This window comes from Oncorhynchus nerka, linkage group LG13, assembly GCF_034236695.1.
Source record: "Oncorhynchus nerka isolate Pitt River linkage group LG13, Oner_Uvic_2.0, whole genome shotgun sequence".
Lineage (NCBI taxonomy): Eukaryota > Metazoa > Chordata > Actinopteri > Salmoniformes > Salmonidae > Oncorhynchus > Oncorhynchus nerka.
Window position 1 is genome coordinate 92236430 of NC_088408.1, and position 15491 is coordinate 92251920.

Genomic DNA, 15491 nt, shown 5'->3' on the forward strand with positions numbered 1-15491 from the left:
TCCTCCATTAGATATCATATCACCCATCCTCTAATAGATATCATATCACCCATTCTCTATTAGATATCATATCACCCATCCTCTATTAGATATATCACCCATCCTCTTTTAGATATCCTGTCACCCATCCTCTAGTCAATATCATATCACCCATCCTCTAGTCAATATCATATCACCCATCCTCTAGTAGATATCATATCACCCATCCTCTAGTAGATAACATATCACCCATCCTCTAGTAGATATCATATCACCCATCCTCTAATATATATAATATCACCCATTCTCTATTAGATATCATATCACCCATCCTCTATTAGATATCATATCACCCATCCTCTATTAGATATCATATCACCCATCCTCTATTAGATATCATATCACCCATCCTCCAGTAGATATCATATCACCCATCCTCCAGTAGATATCATATCACCCATCCTCCATTAGATATCATATCACCCATCCTCTATTATTTATCATATCACCCATCCTCTAGTAGATATCATATCACCCATCCTCCAGTAGATATCATATCACCCATCCTCTATTAGATATCATATCACCCATCCTCTAGTAGATATAATATCACCCATCCTCCATTAGATATCATATCACCCATCCTCTAATAGATATCATATCACCCATCCTCTAATAGATATCATATCACCCATTCTCTATTAGATATCATATCACCCATCCTCTATTAGATATCATATCACCCATTCTCTATTAGATATCATATCACCCATCCTCTATTAGATATCATATCACCCATCCTCTTTTAGATATCCTATCACCCATCCTCTTTTAGATATCCTATCACCCATCCTCTAGTAGATATCATATCACCCATCCTCTAGTCAATATCATATCACCCATCCTCTAGTAGATATCATATCACCCATCCTCTAGTAGATAACATATCACCCATCCTCTAGTAGATATCATATCACCCATCCTCTAATATATATCATATCACCCATTCTCTATTAGATATCATATCACCCATCCTCTATTAGATATCATATCACCCATCCTCTATTAGATATCATATCACCCATCCTCTATTAGATATCATATCACCCATCCTCTATTAGATATCATATCACCCATCCTCCAGTAGATATCATATCACCCATCCTCCAGTAGATATCATATCACCCATCCTCCATTAGATATCATATCACCCATCCTCTATTATATATCATATCACCCATCCTCTAGTAGATATCATATCACCCATCCTCCAGTAGATATCATATCACCCATCCTCTATTTGATCACTTTTTCAATTGTACTTTACACTTTCTCTAACTTGCGGTCTTTCAAACATATGCGTGTGTTTGGTGTACAGGACAGTCAAAACACACAGAACGTGAGAGTGCCATTAAGCCGTTGTTTACAACTAGCTAGTCTGTATGAGGGCTCTTAGAAGGCCAGTACAGGCTGATAACGGTGAAAGCCTGAGAGGCTCTGAGTTAAACCCACATAACATTACAGTCAACTGAATCAGTGGCACAGAGATCAAAAGAACCTTGTCACAGACAATCTGGGCACACACCAAAATGGCACCCTATTCCCTATATAGTGCACTACTTTTGACCAGAGCCCTATTGACCCCTCCTTAAAAGTAGTGCACTAAACAAGAAATAGGGTGCCATTTGGGACGTATCCACAGCCATTCTATTTTTCCATTACTCTGCTTTAAAGTCAAGGAGAGTAACCTTCAAGTGTGCAGCGTCTCTCTTCACGCTCCGTTTCCCCACACAGTTTGTGTCAATAAGTAGAAAGGAAAACACCATCACATGGAGGTGAGAGAAGGTGTCTCTTTAGGATGCTGCAGTACCTCTATCACTCTCACTTTACCACTGGGCCTCCCGAGTGGCGCAGCAGTCTGAGGCGCTGCATCTCTGTGCTAGAGGTGTCACTACAGACACCCTGGTTCAAATCCAGGCTGTATCACAACCGGTCGTGATTGGGAGTCTCATAGGGTGGCGCACAATTGGCCCAGCGTCGTCTGGGTTTGGCCGGTGTAGGCCGTCATTGTAAATAAGAATTTGTTCTTAACTGACTTGCCTAGTTAAATAAAGGTTAAATAAAAAAATATAAAATAATATCACCACTGTCCCACCCACACATTCTCTCCCTCCATTCTCCACCCTTCCTCCAACCTTCGTAGGACACTCTCTCCTTCTCCACATGTCTTCTCTTCTCCCTTCCCCCCAAGGAGATAAGGAGCACTGTGATTCTATCTTTCACTCATCTTCCTGATGGACACATCACCTATGGCTGGGTTTTTACATGTCTGCAGATGCCATCCCAGTTCATCCTGCTGTATCAGATCTCCAGTCCACTACCTACTCATCCGGACTGGAGTCTGTCCAAAAAGATGGATGGAGGGAGAGAGTGGGGAGACTGTCCCACAGCCCACTGTACTGTGCAGGGCTGTGATGTCACGAGGGTCTGTATTGAGAAACAAGGCTAAACTTATGAAAACTCATTCATAGTCTGACAATGATCGGAGGTTACGTGTCAAGGATGATAAACAGAGGTTACAGTGGGGCAAAAAAGTATTTAGTCAGCCACCAATTGTGCAAGTTCTCCCACTTAAACAGATGAGAGAGGCCTGTAATTTTCATTAGAGGTACACTTCAACTATGACAGACAAAAAAAATCCAGAAAAATCACATTGTAGGATTTTTTATGAATTTATTTGCAAATTATGGTGGAAAATAAGTATTTGGTCAATAAACTTTTGTTATCTCAATACTTTGTTATATACCCTTTGTTGGCAATGACAGAGGTCAAACGTTTTCTGTAAGTCTTCACAAGGTTTTCACACACTGTTGCTGGTATTTTGGCCCAGTCCTCCATGCAGATCTCCTCTAGAGCAGTGATGTTTTGGGGCTGTTGCTGGGCGACACAGACTTTTAACTCCCTCCAAAGATTTTCTATGGGGTTGAGATCTGGAGACTGGTTAGGCCACTCCAGGACCTTGAAATGCTTCTTACGAAGCCACTCCTTCGTTGCCCGGGCGGTGTGTTTGGGATCATTGTCATGCTGAAAGACCCAGCCACGTTTCATCTTCAATGCCCTTGCTGATGGAAGGAGGTTTTCACTCAATCTCACGATACATGGCCCCATTCATTCTTTCCTTTACACGGATCAGTCGTCCTGGTCCCTTTGCAGAAAAACAGCCCCAAAGAATGATGTTTCCACCCCCATGCTTCACAGTAGGTATGGTGTTCTTTGCATGCAACTCAGCATTCTTTGTCCTCCAAACACGACGAGTTGAGTTTTTTTACCAAAAAGTAATATTTTGCAGGGGGACACGTCTGGCACTGCAGGATTTGAGTCCCTGGCGGCGTAGTGTGTTACTGATGGTAGGCTTTGTTACTTTGGTCCCAGCTCTCTGCAGGTCATTCACTAGGTGTGGTTCTGGGATTTTTGCTCATCGTTTTTGTGATCATTTTGACCCCACGGGGTGAGATCTTGCGTGGAGCCCCAGATCGATGGAGATTATCAGTTGATTTCTTCAAACCAAGCTGCACCTCTAGCGACTCCTCATCCCGCATGAGGGAGCGTAATCATCGACTGACACTAATTAGCATAACGTAAAGTACATAAATATTCCTAGAAAATATTCCTATTCATGAAAATCACAAGTGAAATATATTGAGACACAGCTTAGCCTTTTGTTAATCACCCTGTCATCCCAGATTTTCAAAATATGCTTTACAGCCAAAGCTAGACAAGCATTTGTGTAAGTTTATCGATAGCCTAGCATAGCATTTTGTCCAGCTAGCAGCAGGTAACTTGGTCACGGAAATCAGAAAAGCAATCAAATTAAATCGTTTACCTTTGATGACCTTCGGATGTTTTCACTCACGAGACTCCCAGTTAGATAGCCAATGTTCCTTTTTTCCCAAAATATTATTTTTGTAGGCGAAATAGCTCCGTTTGTTCTTCACGTTTGGCTGAGAAATCGCCCGGAAATTGCAGTCACGAAAACGCCCAAAAATATTCCAAATTAGCTCCATAATATCGACAGAAGCAAACGTTGTTTATAATCAATCCTCAAGGTGTTTTTCAAATATCTATTCGATAATATATCCACCGGGACAATTGGTTTTTCAGTAGGACCGATTGGAATAATGGCTACCTCTGTATTTTACACGAGAGTCACTCTGGGAGCCATGAGGTGACCAGTTGCGCAATGTAGCCGCTTACGGGTATTCTTCAACATAAATGCGTAAAACTACGTCACAATGCTGTAGACACCTTGGGGAATACGGAGAAAAATCTGGTAATCTGGTTGATAGCCCATTCACTGCTCAATAGGGACGCATTGGAATGCAGCGCTTTCAAAACATGAGGCACTTACGGATTGGATTTTTCTCAGGCTTTCGCCTGCAACATCAGTTCTGTTATACTCACAGACAATATTTTTACAGTTTTGGAAATTTTAGTGTGTTTTCTATCCTAAGCTGTCAATTATATGCATATTCTAGCATCTTGTCCTGACAAAATATCCCGTTTACTACGGGCACGTTATTTTTCCAAAAATGAAAATACTGCCCCCTAGTCACAAAAGGGTGCAGATTCAGTCTTCCCAGCCTGGTGCAGGTCTACAATTTTGTTTCTGGTGTCCTTTGACAGCTCTTTGGTCTTGGCCATAGAGGAGTTTGGAGTGTGACTGTTTGAGGTTGTGGACAGGTGTCTTTTATACTGATAACAAGTTCAAACAGGTGCCATTAATACAAGTAACGAGTGGAGGACAGAGGAGCCTCTTAAAGAAGACGTTACAGGTCTGTGAGAGCCAGAAATCTTGCTTGTTTGTAGGTGACCAAATACTTATTTTCCATCATAATTTGCAAATAAATTCATTAAAAATCCTACAATGTGATTTTCTGGATTTTTTCTCTCTCATTTTGTCTGTCATAGTTGAAGTGTCTCATCTTTTTAAGTGGGAGAACTTGCACAATTGGTGGCTGACTAAATACTTTTTTGCCCCACTGTACGTGTCGAGGATGATAAACAGAGGTTACGTGTCGAGGATGATAAACAGAGGTTACGTGTCGAGGATGATAAACAGAGGTTGCGTGTCGAGGATGATAAACAGAGGTTACGTGTCGAGGATGATAAACAGAGGTTACGTGTCGAGGATGATAAACAGAGGTTAGGTGTCGAGGATGATAAACAGAGGTTACGTGTCGAGGATGATAAACAGAGGTTGCGTGTCGAGGATGATAAACAGAGGTTGCGTGTCGAGGATGATAAACAGAGGTTGCGTGTCGAGGATGATAAACAGAGGTTGCGTGTCGAGGATGATAAATATGTATGCAGAATGTGTTGTTTACACACTATCACAAGCACACCAAGTAGTCACTGTTTCATACTGCATGATGCAGCCACCACCATGCTTCACCGTAGGGATGGTGCCAGGTTTCCTCCAGACGTGACGCTTGGCATTCAGGTGAAAGAGTTCCATCTTGGTGTCATCAGGGCAGAGAATCTTGTTTCTCATGGTCCGAGAGTCTTTAGGTGCCTTTTGGCAAACTTCAAGCGGTCGGTCATGTGCCTTTTACTGAGGAGTGGCTTCCGTCTGGCCCCTCTTCCATAGAGGCCTGATTGATGGAGTGCTACAGAGATGGTTGTCCTTCTGGAAGGTTCTCCCATCTCCACAAAGGAACTCTAGAGCACTGTCAGTGACCATCGGGTTCTTGGTCACCTCCCTGACCAAGGCCCTTCTCCCGCGATTTCTTAGTTTGGCAGGGCGGCCAGTTCCAAACTTCTTCCATTTAAGAATGATGGAGGCCACTGTTTTGTTGGGGACCTTCAACGCTGCAGAAATGTTTTGATACCCTTCCCCAGATCTGTGCCTCGACACAATCCTGTCTCAGAGCTCTATGGACAATTCCTTCAACCTCATGGCTTGGTTTTTGCTCTGACATGCACTGTCAACTGTGGGACCTTATATAGACAGATGTGTGGCTTTCCAAATCATGTCCAATCAACTGAATTTACCACAGGTGGACTCCTAATCAAGTTGTAGAAACATCTCAAGGATGATCCATGGAAACAGGATGCACCTGAGCTCATTTCAGTTTTAATACATTAAATACAAACATTTAAAAACCTGTTTTCACTTTGTCATTATTGGATATTGTGTGTAGATGGATGAGGGGGAAAAAATTATTTAATACATTTTAGAATAAGGCTGTAAAAAAATGTGGAAAAAGAGAAGGGGTCTGAATACATTCTGAATGCACTGTATGAAATAAATTGTGCTTATTTCTAAAGTGCATATCTAAATATGAGTTACTTTCTGTAGCGATGGCAGTTCACCAGAATCCTCCATCGTGGGTTTATTAGAAGTTCAGAGCACTTTACATTTCAGAGGAGGACTTGACTGTCAAAATCTGAGGAGAAATACTGGAAATAAATATGAACAAGTATAAATAATACCTCCCCTGTAATATGGAAATGGTGTGTCTGTGTTTCTCAGCTCTGCTCGGATCCAAAACACAAGCTCCCTCCCCCAGGTCTTTGTGACCGAGAGAGAGAGAGATGCAGATGAGAAAGAATATGAAAAAATAAAAAGAGAAGAAGTGAAGATAGAGAGCCTCTTTAATCACAATAGATTGTTTACTCTGAGGTCCCAGACAGGGACCTTGTTTATTCAGGAAGGTTCCCTTACAGAGACAGTGGTGCAGAGGGACATGACAGTTTTAAATGTCTTGCACTGTGATGGCATTTCAAGTTCCTCCTCTCTATACAACCTGCTTCTTCAATTCCGACACACACTCTCTTTCTCTCCCTTTGTCTACATTGCCATTTGAGTTATTTAGCAGACGTTCTTATCCAGAGCGATTTACAGGAGCAATTAGGGTCAAGGTGCCTTGCTCAAGGGCACAGACAGATTTTTCACCTAGTCGGCTCGGGATTCGAACCAGCAACCTTTCATTTACTGGCCCAGCGCTCTTAACCACGAAGATACCTGCCGCCAGTCTCTCGCAATTTCTGCACTATGCCTTGTTGCCATATGGAAATAAACAGAGCAAGACTTTTTCATTGTTTTATTTCCTCTGCCTTTTTCAGTCAGCATCTCTACCTTTCTCTCTCTCTCTTTTCATCTGTCCTCTGCTGCTGTCATTTCGACTTTAATCATCTCCTCCGCTCCTCCTCTGAGCGTGACTTGACCTAGCCCAATTCTACAACTTGATGATTCTTTCTCCCGAGTCCTTTTTGAAGTTAGGGACTTTCTCTCTCACCCTTCCACTGCGTGACTCATCTCCCACGCCGAAGAATATTAAAATGGATTAGCAGAATAAATTACCACTGATAAAGGTCATTTATCCCTGATAAAGGTAATTTATCATACACGGAACCAGGTTCAAATACTATTTCCAATCAATCAAATACTTTATCTGTGGTTTATTGAGTTTGTCTGGCGGTACGAAACTTATTGAATTCCCAAAACGGCAAACCCCCACCCATCTAGCGCTCAAAGTAAATTAAATATATATATATATTTTTTTTAATACATTTTTTCCCCGTTTTCATGACTACGATCTTGTCTCATCGCTGCAACACCCAAACGGGCTCGGGAGAAGCCAACGTCGAGTCATGAGTCCCCTGAAACATGACGTGCCTAGCTGCTCTTCTTAACACTCGCTCTCTTCACCCGGAAGCTAGCTGCACCAACTGATGACTGAGTCAGCCTGTAGGCGCCCGGCCCGCCACAAGGAGTCGCTACAGCGCAATGAGCCAAGTAAAGCCCCCCTGGCCAAACCTTCCCTTAACCCGGACGATGCTGGACCAATTGTGAGCCCCCCTATGGTACTCCCAGTCACGGCCGGTTGTGACAGAGCCTGGGATCGAACCCCAGGCTGTAGTGACGCCGCACCACTTGGGAGGCCGTATATATATATATATATATATATATATGAAAGATTTTAAATAGTATCTGCTCCAGTGGAGGCTGGTGGGAAGAGCTGTAGGAGGACGGGCTCATTGTAATGGCTGGAATAGATTCAATGGAATGGTATCGAACACATCAAACACATGGAAACCAGACTTTTGACTCTGTTAATTTATTCCATCTCAACCATTACAATGAGCCCGTCCTCCTATAGCGCCTCCCACCAGCCTCCACTGATCTGCTCATACAGTATGTGTACATGACGTGGTACATCGTCAATGGAAGCCAATAAATTATAATTAGGGACTGGCAGAGCTCCAGTTCTGGTGACAACAAATGTTGATCTCCTTTGACAGAGAGAACTGTGTGTCACCTCTCCTGTCACATCAAATCACATTTTTATTGTCACGTGTCGTAAACAACAGTGAATTTCCCACAAGGCTAACTCCTCTGGATGTGGAGACCTCTGTTCTCCTGTATCACCCTGCCCTTTAACTACAGCTAACTACTCTGGATGTGGAGACCTCTGTTCTCCTGTATCACCCTGCCCTTTAACTACAGCTAACTACTCTGGATGTGGAGACCTCTGTTCTCCTGTACCACCCTGCCCTTTAACTACAGCTAACTACTCTGGATGTGGAGACCTCTGTTCTCCTGTACCACCCTGCCCTTTAACTACAGCTAACTACTCTGGATGTGGAGACCTCTGTTCTCCTGTATCACCCTGCCCTTTAACTACAGCTAACTACTCTGGATGTGGAGACCTCTGTTCTCCTGTATCACCCTGCCCTTTAACTACAGCTAACTACTCTGGATGTGGAGACCTCTGTTCTCCTGTATCACCCTGCCCTTTAACTACAGCTAACTACTCTGGATGTGGAGACCTCTGTTCTCCTGTATCACCCTGCCCTTTAACTACAGCCAACTACTCTGGATGTTTATGCTACTCTACAACTGCCGTAGTGACTCACACAGGGTGAGGACAACACAGACAAAGCATTTCCTGTCTCTACTGTCACTGTTTAGTGTTTATGTCAGCTCCCCATGGGCAGATGCTGTGTGTTGACTGAGAGAATCTGCCAGGACTGAATGGGAGGAGTGAGATCCGAGCAGCATTAGTTCCGGTTTTGTGGGTTTTAGTCATTGGTTATTTGGACGTATCAGGATTGGGGAAAGGCGGTGTTTAAACTGCTTCAACACGAGTGCTTTGAGTGCTGAGAGTTTCGTTTTGTGAGGGCGGAGACTTTGCTTTTGCCGGAACTCTCAATGTCTAACACGTATGAACCCAGACGTTAATCACACAGCTGACCAAATGACATGAGATTTTCCTCTGGGTTAACAGAGATGAGTGTTTATGGGACATGGATAGGAGTCCTACAGGATGGGACATAAGTAACTGGTTTGTGTCCTAAATGGCACCCTATTCCCTAAATAAGTGGGGTAGCACACATTTCAGTAGGTTGTTTGGAGTGTGTGTGTGTTAGTGATGCTGTTTGTTCACCCGCACACAATTGCTTATAACCCATCAGAAACCACCGACTATATGTGATAGTGAAGGTCTGAGCCCCTCAACCCGACCTGCTTCTCTTCTGTTATTACTTTATGAAAGAAAGAAAGAAAGAAAGAAAGAAAGAAAGAAAGAAAGAAAGAAAGAAAGAAAGAAAGAAAGAAAGAAAGAAAGAAAGAAAGAAAGAAAGAAAGAAAGAAAGAAAGAAAGAATGCAGGTGTTTGGACATCTGTATACTTCGACAGCCTTGTGGGAAATGCATTCTTTGACAAACCACTCAAACACTGTGTTCATATTATAATGTCCCCTCTCTCACCACCAGGCAGTGTATTGGGAACCAGGCCCTGAAACACTGTGTTCATATTATAATGTCCCCTCTCTCACCACCAGGCAGTGTATTGGGAACCAGGCCCTGAAACACTGTGTTCATATTATAATGTCCCCTCTCTCACCACCAGGCAGTGTATTGGGAAGCAGTGTGTTTCAGTGTCAAGTACTAATGATAAGACTAATGACTTATTACCAAGAGTTCTCTCCCATTTCTTGTGTACTGCTAGATCCCAGCGAAGTTTGTCTTGACTTTTTGGTTATGCACTAACTAAGGCCTGGAGTTCTTCCCCTGACTACGTGGCCCGACCAGGAATAACTCAAGGCCCCAGGAAAAACTACTGGCCCTAGTAAAAACATAACCGACGTATGCTGTTACTGTATACTTCACCAGAGGATGACAACAAGATACCATACACCTGTTGTTGTAGCACGTCTGTAATAATATAATACCCAGAAATGTCATCGTAAGACTAATAGAAATACATTGACTGGGGGAGGAGGTGACGTCAGGTTATGTTCCTTCTATTCTATCCAGCTGTGATGCGCAGAGCCAAAGTAGTGCACTACATAGGGAATAGGGTGCCATTTCAGACACACACACTACAGCCACATGAACAAGGAAGGGGGTGAAGTCAGGTTGGTTTCTATTTTATCCAGCTGTGACCCAGTCAGGGAGTCAATATGTGTGTTTCCTCATCCAGATCTAATATCTATCCAGCTGTGACCCAGTCAGGGAGTCAATGTGTGTGTTTCCTCGTCCAGATCTGATATGAAATCCGTCAACATCCAGCATGATCAGATGGTTATCAGAAGGAAGTCTCTGTTAGCGGACTAATGAAAAGAGGATGTGAGAAGACTGAGAATGGAGCAGATGGAGGGACTAGGCTGTTGTAGCCTTCAGGGGGTGAGACTGAGACAAGTGGACAACTTGCTTCTCCACCAGACAGGGACTAGGGTTTCTCCAGGAAAACACTGCCATCTGCAGGCAATGATAGAGCACTACAACGAAAACGTCAGTGGAACTGCTCTCAGCCAAGCTTTCTGTTACTGGCTGCAACAAGGCTCGCTTTCTGTTACTGGCTGCAACAAGGCATTCTGGAAACACAGGTGGTTCCCAATCACAAACAGACAGAGAGAGGGGGAAGAGGGGAGAGAGAGGGGGGGAGAGAGAGAGAGGGGGGGGGGAAGAGGGAGAGAGAGAGAGAGAGGGGGAGAGAGAGGAGGGTGGGGAAGAGGGGAGAGAGAGAGAGAGAGGGTGGGGGAGAGGGGGAGAGAGAGAGAGAGAGAGAGAGGGTGGGGGAGAGGGGGAGAGAGAGAGAGAGGGTGGGTGAGAGGGGGAGAGAGAGAGAGAGAGGGTGGGGAGAGGGGAGAGAGAGAGAGAGAGGGGGGGGAGAGGGGGGGGGAGAGGGGAGAGAGAGAGAGAGAGAGGGGGGGGGGGAGAGGGGGAGAGAGAGAGAGGGTGGGGGAGGGGGGAGAGAGAGGGAGAGGGGGAGAGGAGAGAGAGAGGAGGTGGGGGAGAGAGGGGAGAGAGAGAGAGAGAGGGGTGGGGGAGAGGGGGAGAGAGAGAGAGAGGGTGGGGGAGAGGGGAGAGAGAGAGAGGGTGGGGGAGAGGGGGTGGGGGAGAGAGAGAGAGAGAGAGGGGGTGGGGGAGAGGGGGAGAGAGAGAGAGGGTGGGTGGGGGAGAGGGGGAGAGAGAGGGGGAAGAGGGGGAGAGAGAGGGGGAAGAGGGGAGAGAGGCCAAGCCAAAGCCTTTAGTGCTTCATCTCTAATGGACTAATATATGTTTTGTTGGTATGTCTGGGCAACTAGCTCAGAGCACAAACCACAGTTGCTGGAATCTCTGCTTCTAATGAGTCACGCTAAATGGGATTTTCAAAGTTGCTCTGTTTCTCATTTGAGGACAATCATCGCACAAAACCAAGTTAGGCCAGACAACTAAGATAGCCCATTGAGAGGTAGGTTAAAGGTCATGTTGCCCTTCTTTAGGCTGGCCGCAGGGCACATTTAGTCCCTGGCAGATGGGTGACAGTTAAAGGTTAAAGGTTAGGCTTGGTAGTTCGAACATGTGTGTGGTTAGAAAGAGTTGGACTTCCATCCTGCTGTCTAGCATGACCACAGTGATATAACCTATGACTATAGACCTACCAGTACCACATATTAGAAGTGTGCCAATGTTCATGCTTCTAAATGAAAACGAAACATTTTCAAACATGTATCTACTGGACTATAGGGACTATAGGGACCTACCAGAGATACAGGAGACGTCCTCTCCAGTCCACTCTCCGCTGGGTAGACAGGTGCGTTCTGGTGATCCATACAGAACGGAGCCACTGTTACAGGTGAAGTTCACTGTCGAACCCTCTAGGTAGCGTGTACCTATCTTCTCACCGTACCTTGGAGAGGCCAGCCACCCACAGGACACCACTAAGGAATATAAGGTTGTTATCTACTAATATTATTGATTACTATTGATTACGTTGATAAATCAATCATCTCTATATGTCAAACCACTCAAAACAGCTTCTTAATATATACGGGATCATTTTCTTCAACAGTGTTTCCCAGCTCCGATCCTCCCGTACCCCCAACAGAATATATTTCTGTTGTGACCTGGGACAAAAACACCTGATTCAACTTGTCAACGGCTTGATGATTAGTTGACAACTCAAGGCCACAACTCGGGAAACACTGATCTGGAATATAAAGCCTATGTACAAAGTCATTACACAGAACCTATAACTATCCACTGTGGTGAAGTACAGGACTGTGGCAACACTCTAAACATCTTGAGAAGCTACTGGAACTTACTCAGCACTTTGCTTTGGCAAAACCGTGTTGTAACTTGCATTAGTCAACACATATATACAGTAAAGTTCTGCTTACACATAATTGTTAACCTACTTGTTGAATACTAAGAACATAAAAGGTTGTGTTCACCTCACTGTCGTCTAAGGTCTTGGAGTTAATGAGTAGACTAACTCCATAAACGTCCATTTCACAACTCCTGTCAATGACAGAGAGGTGACTCCTGTATACATACCAGACTCCAGGTCCTGCATGAGTGTCTGGTGACTTCTGAAGGACAGGAGTGTGGCGTTACCCACAGCCAGACTACGGGTGCTCAGGGTGTCGTACTTGCAGAACTGGGCCCCATCACCTATATAAAAGATTGTGTTAAAAATGTGACAATTGCATTTAATTAAATGTTATCGTACATTTGACTGTTGTTAAATGTCATATCATAAAAAGTATGGTAACAACCCGAATGTCAACATATAGGACTTGGGGCAGCAGTAGTACTTCATAAAGACATCAGGCCTGTATGATATATTTTAAAGAAAGAGCTCCCGTGGACTGTGTGGTCCAACAGTCAGTACCGGGGACCCCGTCACCTGGTGACTCCTGTGGCGGGCCGGGCGTAATGCACGCTGAACAGGTCACCAGGTGTACGGTGTTTTCCTCCGACACATTGGTGGCGGCTGGCTTCCGGGTTAAGCGGGCATTGTGTCAAGAAGCAGCGCGGCTTGGCTGGGCCGTGTTTCGGAGGACGCACGGCCCTCCACCTTCGCCTCTCCCAAGTCCTTATGGGAGTTGCAATGGCGAGACAAGACTGGAAATACCAATTAGATACCACGAAATTGAGGAGAAAAATGGGTAAAAAATGTTTTAAATAACAACTCTCTGTGGAAAGGTTTTTACATGGAACCCAATAGGGTTCTTCAAAGGGTTCTCCTATGGGGACAGCCGAAGAACCCTTTTAGGTTCTAGATAGCACCTGTTTTCCGTGGGAGTGCAGAGTCGGTATGGGTTTGAATCCAACCCATTTTTTCCTACCGTTAAAGTCTCCTCTTCACGGTCCTATATCATTAAAATACATAAAACACTCCTAAAATTATATATTTAGAGAAATAGAGAGCCCCCTCACCGAAACACATCTTCAGCATGTCCCCCACCAGAGGGTCAGCTGGGTCTTCGGACACAGAGAAGGCCGGGACGAAGGCTGGGTCGTGTTTCACGTGGTAGTACGTGTCCAACAGGTACTTACTGTCGTACGTGAACAGAGATGTCTGGTTGGAGGTTTTCCCTGTGGAGAAGACAACACAACATCACTTGTGCCCATATTCACAAAGAGTGCTGATACAGGATCAGTTTTGACTTGACGGTTATACTGATTAAGACAAGAGGGACGGGGGCCCATTTTTATCAAGTGTCTCATTGTAGGAGTTCTGATCTTGGATCAGGTCCCTCCTGTCCATGTAATCTAATTCATTATGATCTAAAAGGCCAAACTGATCCTAGATGAGGATTCCTACTCTAAGACTCTTTGTGAATACAGGCCCAGAACATTTATTTTACCAGGTTACGTGATTAAGAACACATTAACAGCAACGACCTGGGGGGGATAGTTACAGGGGAGAGAAGAAGAAATGAATGAGCCAATTGGAAGACGATTAGGTGGCCATGATGATACAGTATGTGGGCCAGTTTGGAAATTCACCTCGTGTTTACTTGGTTACAACTACAGAGGAGTTTGTTTTGAACAACATAGTACACAGGGTCACGTACTCTCATTCATTCACTAACATAGTAAACTACAGAGGAGTTTGTTTTGAACAACATAGTACACAGGGTCACGTACTCTCATTCATTCACTAACATAGTAAACTACAGAGGAGTTTGTTTTGAACAACATAGTACACAGGGTCACGTACTCTCATTCATTCACTAACATAGTAAACTACAGTACGTTGATGGAACTACCATTGTTTAACTAACTGAAATATTATCAGAATCATGTTGGGTTGTTTTTCTAGGTTTATATTTCCTTACAACCGGTTAAACTGATCTGATTGGAAATTAAGCACAGAATTTGTAAACAAAGAAAATAGCATTTTGTTTTATTGCATTTTCTCCCCGGTCCCTAAACGTCTTTGCGCTACCTAATAAGCAGACAGAGAAAACTTGACCGATGCGAACTAGATTGAAACACTCATTATAACGATGCATGTTACTATTCTGGTGAGCAAGAGTTTATTTAGTCTTCTAGGGCAACATAATATATAGTATAATGACAGAAGAGAAGCTACATGCGTCTAATTATAAGTAGACAAACAAATTTCCAAAATGTTGCAAATTATAAGCAGAAACATATGTAAATAAATAAGTCAATAAATAAAAAATGACTGTAGCCCACAGCGCATTTTATATATTAGCGGTTTGGGTCGGTTGCGGGCCTCAGATTTTCACTTCATCACATACATTGGCAGGCAGTTGCGGATGGGTTATAAGCAGTTGCAGGTGGGTGAACTAACAGCTGACTCACGCACCACTATCGCAGGAGTAAAATGAAAGCCATCAATCCAGCAAGATTTAAGTGACAACAAGTGGATGTTGTCCACCTGGAACACAGGAAATAAACAGATGAAAACAAAGACAGATCCTCCGGTGGGCAGCAAGATCATAAACTTTTCTAATAAAACGGCATCTAAAAAGGCCAAAGACGCACAGTGATACTATATTATATTATATATCATTAGAACACAGATGGCTCACTGTTATCAGGAACTCTGAAACAAGAGAAGTGCATCTGAGCAGCTGAGAGAGGGGAGGAAATCTCTCTCTCTCTCTCTCTCTCTCTCGTCGGCACGCTATTCCCTACATAGTGCACTACTTTTACCAATAACCCTGTAAGGAGTGCACTATATAGGGAATAGGGTGCCACTTGGG

At 44.0% G+C, this 15491-nt stretch overlaps 1 protein-coding gene across 3 annotated transcripts in view; it reads right to left on the bottom strand.

Moving 5' to 3' along the window:
* Positions 1–15491, bottom strand: part of LOC115121961 (sushi domain-containing protein 2-like) — an 84462-nt gene that overhangs the window by 55215 nt on the left and 13756 nt on the right. For all 3 annotated transcript variants that reach the window (XM_065026825.1, XM_065026826.1, XM_029651110.2), the window contains exons 11-13: positions 13690–13848; positions 12805–12921; positions 12012–12188 (exon numbers count right to left, since the gene is read on the bottom strand). In XM_065026825.1, the coding sequence (XP_064882897.1) occupies positions 12012–12188; positions 12805–12921; positions 13690–13848 (453 nt within the window). The remainder of the gene's footprint in view (positions 1–12011; positions 12189–12804; positions 12922–13689; positions 13849–15491) is intronic.